This window comes from Saprolegnia parasitica (genome assembly GCF_000151545.1).
Source record: "Saprolegnia parasitica CBS 223.65 unplaced genomic scaffold supercont2.68, whole genome shotgun sequence".
NCBI classification, from domain to species: Eukaryota; Oomycota; class Saprolegniomycetes; order Saprolegniales; family Saprolegniaceae; genus Saprolegnia; species Saprolegnia parasitica.
The window spans coordinates 106,504-109,316 of record NW_012156462.1 but is presented as its reverse complement, the minus strand read 5'-3'; the positions used below and the strand labels follow the sequence as shown (position 1 = coordinate 109,316).

The following is a 2,813-nucleotide window of genomic DNA, read 5'->3' as shown; positions in this document are numbered from 1 at the left end:
ACCGATCTGGTTCCGTCACGTACCAGATCAGTGGTCGGGACCCGTCGACCGTTCTCACGACAGGCAGCGGGCACTTGAGTGCGATTTTGAACCCGCGCGAGACGGCGTGGTATTGCACGTTGCAGTACGTCAACCCGATCTCGGGGTTGCCGAACGCGACCGAGTGCTTTGCCAAGGTAGCGACAACGTTGCCAGCCTTTTTCAACGGCAAGTACCTCTCGGTGCTGGCGGGTACTCGCTACAACGACAACAATGCGTTCGAGAAGGGCCCTTCAAATCAACGCATCACGCCGTACACGTACAAGCGCCGGACGATCGCACCACTGCACTCGATCTCGTATGTGAACGTCGGCAACCTCTCGGCGTGGCAGGCGCTCTTTCAAACGATCGTCGCCAACGCCACACAGACTCCTCGGACAACCTCCAATGCGCTCGAAGAGATGTGTTTGGTGGGCGACGGCTGCTTCTCGACGTGCATGAACTCGTCGGCGAGTGGCGGCACAACCGTGACCTATATGCGAGGGGGCGTCTGCCAAGCGTCAGTCGACACAACCGCGCACGGCCTCGCCGACGTGTTTGTGGATGTCCGCTGCTTTGGCGCAGGCACTTCGCACCTCCAAGTGACGTACCAGTCGCTCAACGGCGTACGTAACACGCTCGTGATTAACGGTACGGCGGGGCCCGTCGCAATCCTCGCGTGCTTGATCGGGGGGCGCCCCCCCGACACCGAGTACCCGAGCTACGTCATGGACATGCTCGCGCAAGGCACGCAGGCCTCGCTAGTCATGACCAAAGCCAATGGGTCCGAGACAACGGTGCTCAACTTCATTGCGCTGCTGTCGCTGGCCGGGTACATGTACTTTTTCATCCGCATCGCCGTGTACCTCCGAAGGACGTACGAATGGATGCGGGCGATGCCCATTAGCAAGCGCAAGAAGGCGCAGCTGCTGTTTAGCGTCACGAATTCAAGCATCTCGAACGTCATTTGGAGCCACTACCGAACGTCGATGCGCTGCATTGGGTTTCTCTCGTTCCTCGAGTGGCACATTGGTGCGAGCCAAAACCACTGCCAATGGACCGACGCCATCACTGATGTCTCGCTCGATGCTGTCTATGTCTGCGACGTCAATGTCTTGGGGCACTTTGCCAATATCGAAGAGCTCGTGCGACTCGCTGCGTACTCGTGGGTCTTCTTCGCACTCGTTTTCATGGACCGCATGCCTGGCATCGCGATTGATCTCAAGGGCTACGGCGTCGCGGCGGTGCTTCTCGGCGTCCTGCCCGTCTCGGTTTTGGCGATTCTAGTGGCTGAAATATGCATCCTTCGGGCGACCGTGCCAGCGCTGAGCTGGATTCACAACCAGCTCTGGCTCGCGCTCGTGTGGCTCGTCGTCATGGCGGTATTGCGCTCGGGTGTTTTTTTGCCGTACTTTAAGCTCGTCACGGCCGCGCTTCGACTCGTCGGCATCGGTCGGCAGCCCATTTCCAAGGCGTCGCCGTTCTACAACATCATTTTTCCGTATTATTGGTCGTCCATGGACCTCATTCGCGACGAAGAGCTCATTTACGTGCCGCTGAGCGTCCTCATGGAAACGCAGTCGATCAACTTGTCGAATGTATTTGACCACCAGTACTTTGTCTATGGCCTCATAGACCTCGACACAATGGCCCAGAACACCGAGCGCAAAATGCCCTATGTGCAAACGGACGGTACGATCCAACACCCCGACTGGATTGCGACGACGGACGAGTATTATGTCCGCATCGCCAAGCGCGACAACTGAGTAAATAGCGCATTTATTCGTCTTTAAAAACGTTTTTTTATCAAAGCTCGAACCCATGACCAGCCTGACATCGCACGTGTCGAGAGGATGGTTAATCGCAGTACGTACAACATCTCGAGTCTTTTGTGACGGACTGCATGGAAAGCGGGGCAAAGGAACCTCTAACATGTCCATGGACACACTCTGTGCTGTTGGTCAAACGTGGCTTCGCACCGTTCATGGACAGTGTGTTCAAGCCCCAAGAGCCGTGGCACCGCTTCACTTGTCCCTCGCACTCTTGTTCGGCCTACATACAGCTAACTGGTTTATCATTGTGCGGCTCGCATCGCAGCGTCAACACCTGTTTTCTTGCGGCAGCGCTGTACAACATTACATTGTAAAAAACAGTGCAATTTTGGGTCGACCGGCGCCTGCCGTCACGCTAGCATGCGGCGATCACAACGGCACGATCCCTTCTTAGAGCATACATACTACAGAGCGTGGTCGTATCGAACGAACGACATACTCTCCATGGGCCCTTGTCGCGAACTGCGGAATGGTTGCCAGCTACGTCTCGCTTCTACGACGTGTCCGGAAGGCAAGCCCATATCCGGATACTGCATTACACCATTTTCGGCGTGACTGTGCGTGACACGAAGAGGACAGCAGCAGCATGGGCCTCGAGATGGTCGCTGGGACGCGCGTGTACGTGCCAGACGAGACGCATGTGTGGCTACCGGCCGACGTCGTCGCCCATGACCCGATCGCGCAGACGGTCCGCGCCAAGGTCCGCGGCCTCGACGGCGCGGTAAGCGTCCGCGAGATCGACCTGCGCGACAAGAAGACGCTGGCGCTCATGGCCGCCAAGAACGCCGGCGCGTCGTCGGCGCTGCCGATGCAGAACGAAGCGGTTGGTGTCGACGACATGATCACGCTCAGCTACCTCCACGAAGCCGCGATCTTGTACAACGTCAAGGCGCGCTTCCTCGCCGAGCATCCATACGACGTACACGGGCGACATGTGCATTGCGCTCAACCCGTACCAGTCGG

At 57.7% G+C, this 2,813-nt stretch overlaps 2 protein-coding genes across 2 annotated transcripts in view; both read left to right on the top strand.

Annotated features, from left to right (window-relative positions):
- SPRG_20989 (hypothetical protein) overlaps positions 1-1,784 on the top strand; it is a gene marked incomplete at both ends in the record, with an annotated part of 2,741 nt that extends 957 nt beyond the window's left edge. The window contains one exon of the mRNA XM_012350685.1: positions 32-1,784. Within this exon, the coding sequence (XP_012206075.1) occupies positions 32-1,784 (1,753 nt within the window). The remainder of the gene's footprint in view (positions 1-31) is intronic.
- A 652-nt stretch (positions 1,785-2,436) lies between these two features.
- The window catches only part of SPRG_20988 (hypothetical protein), a gene marked incomplete at both ends in the record, with an annotated part of 4,142 nt that continues 3,765 nt past the window's right edge, over positions 2,437-2,813 (top strand). Inside the window, one exon of the mRNA XM_012350684.1 lies at positions 2,437-2,769. Within this exon, the coding sequence (XP_012206074.1) occupies positions 2,437-2,769 (333 nt within the window). The remainder of the gene's footprint in view (positions 2,770-2,813) is intronic.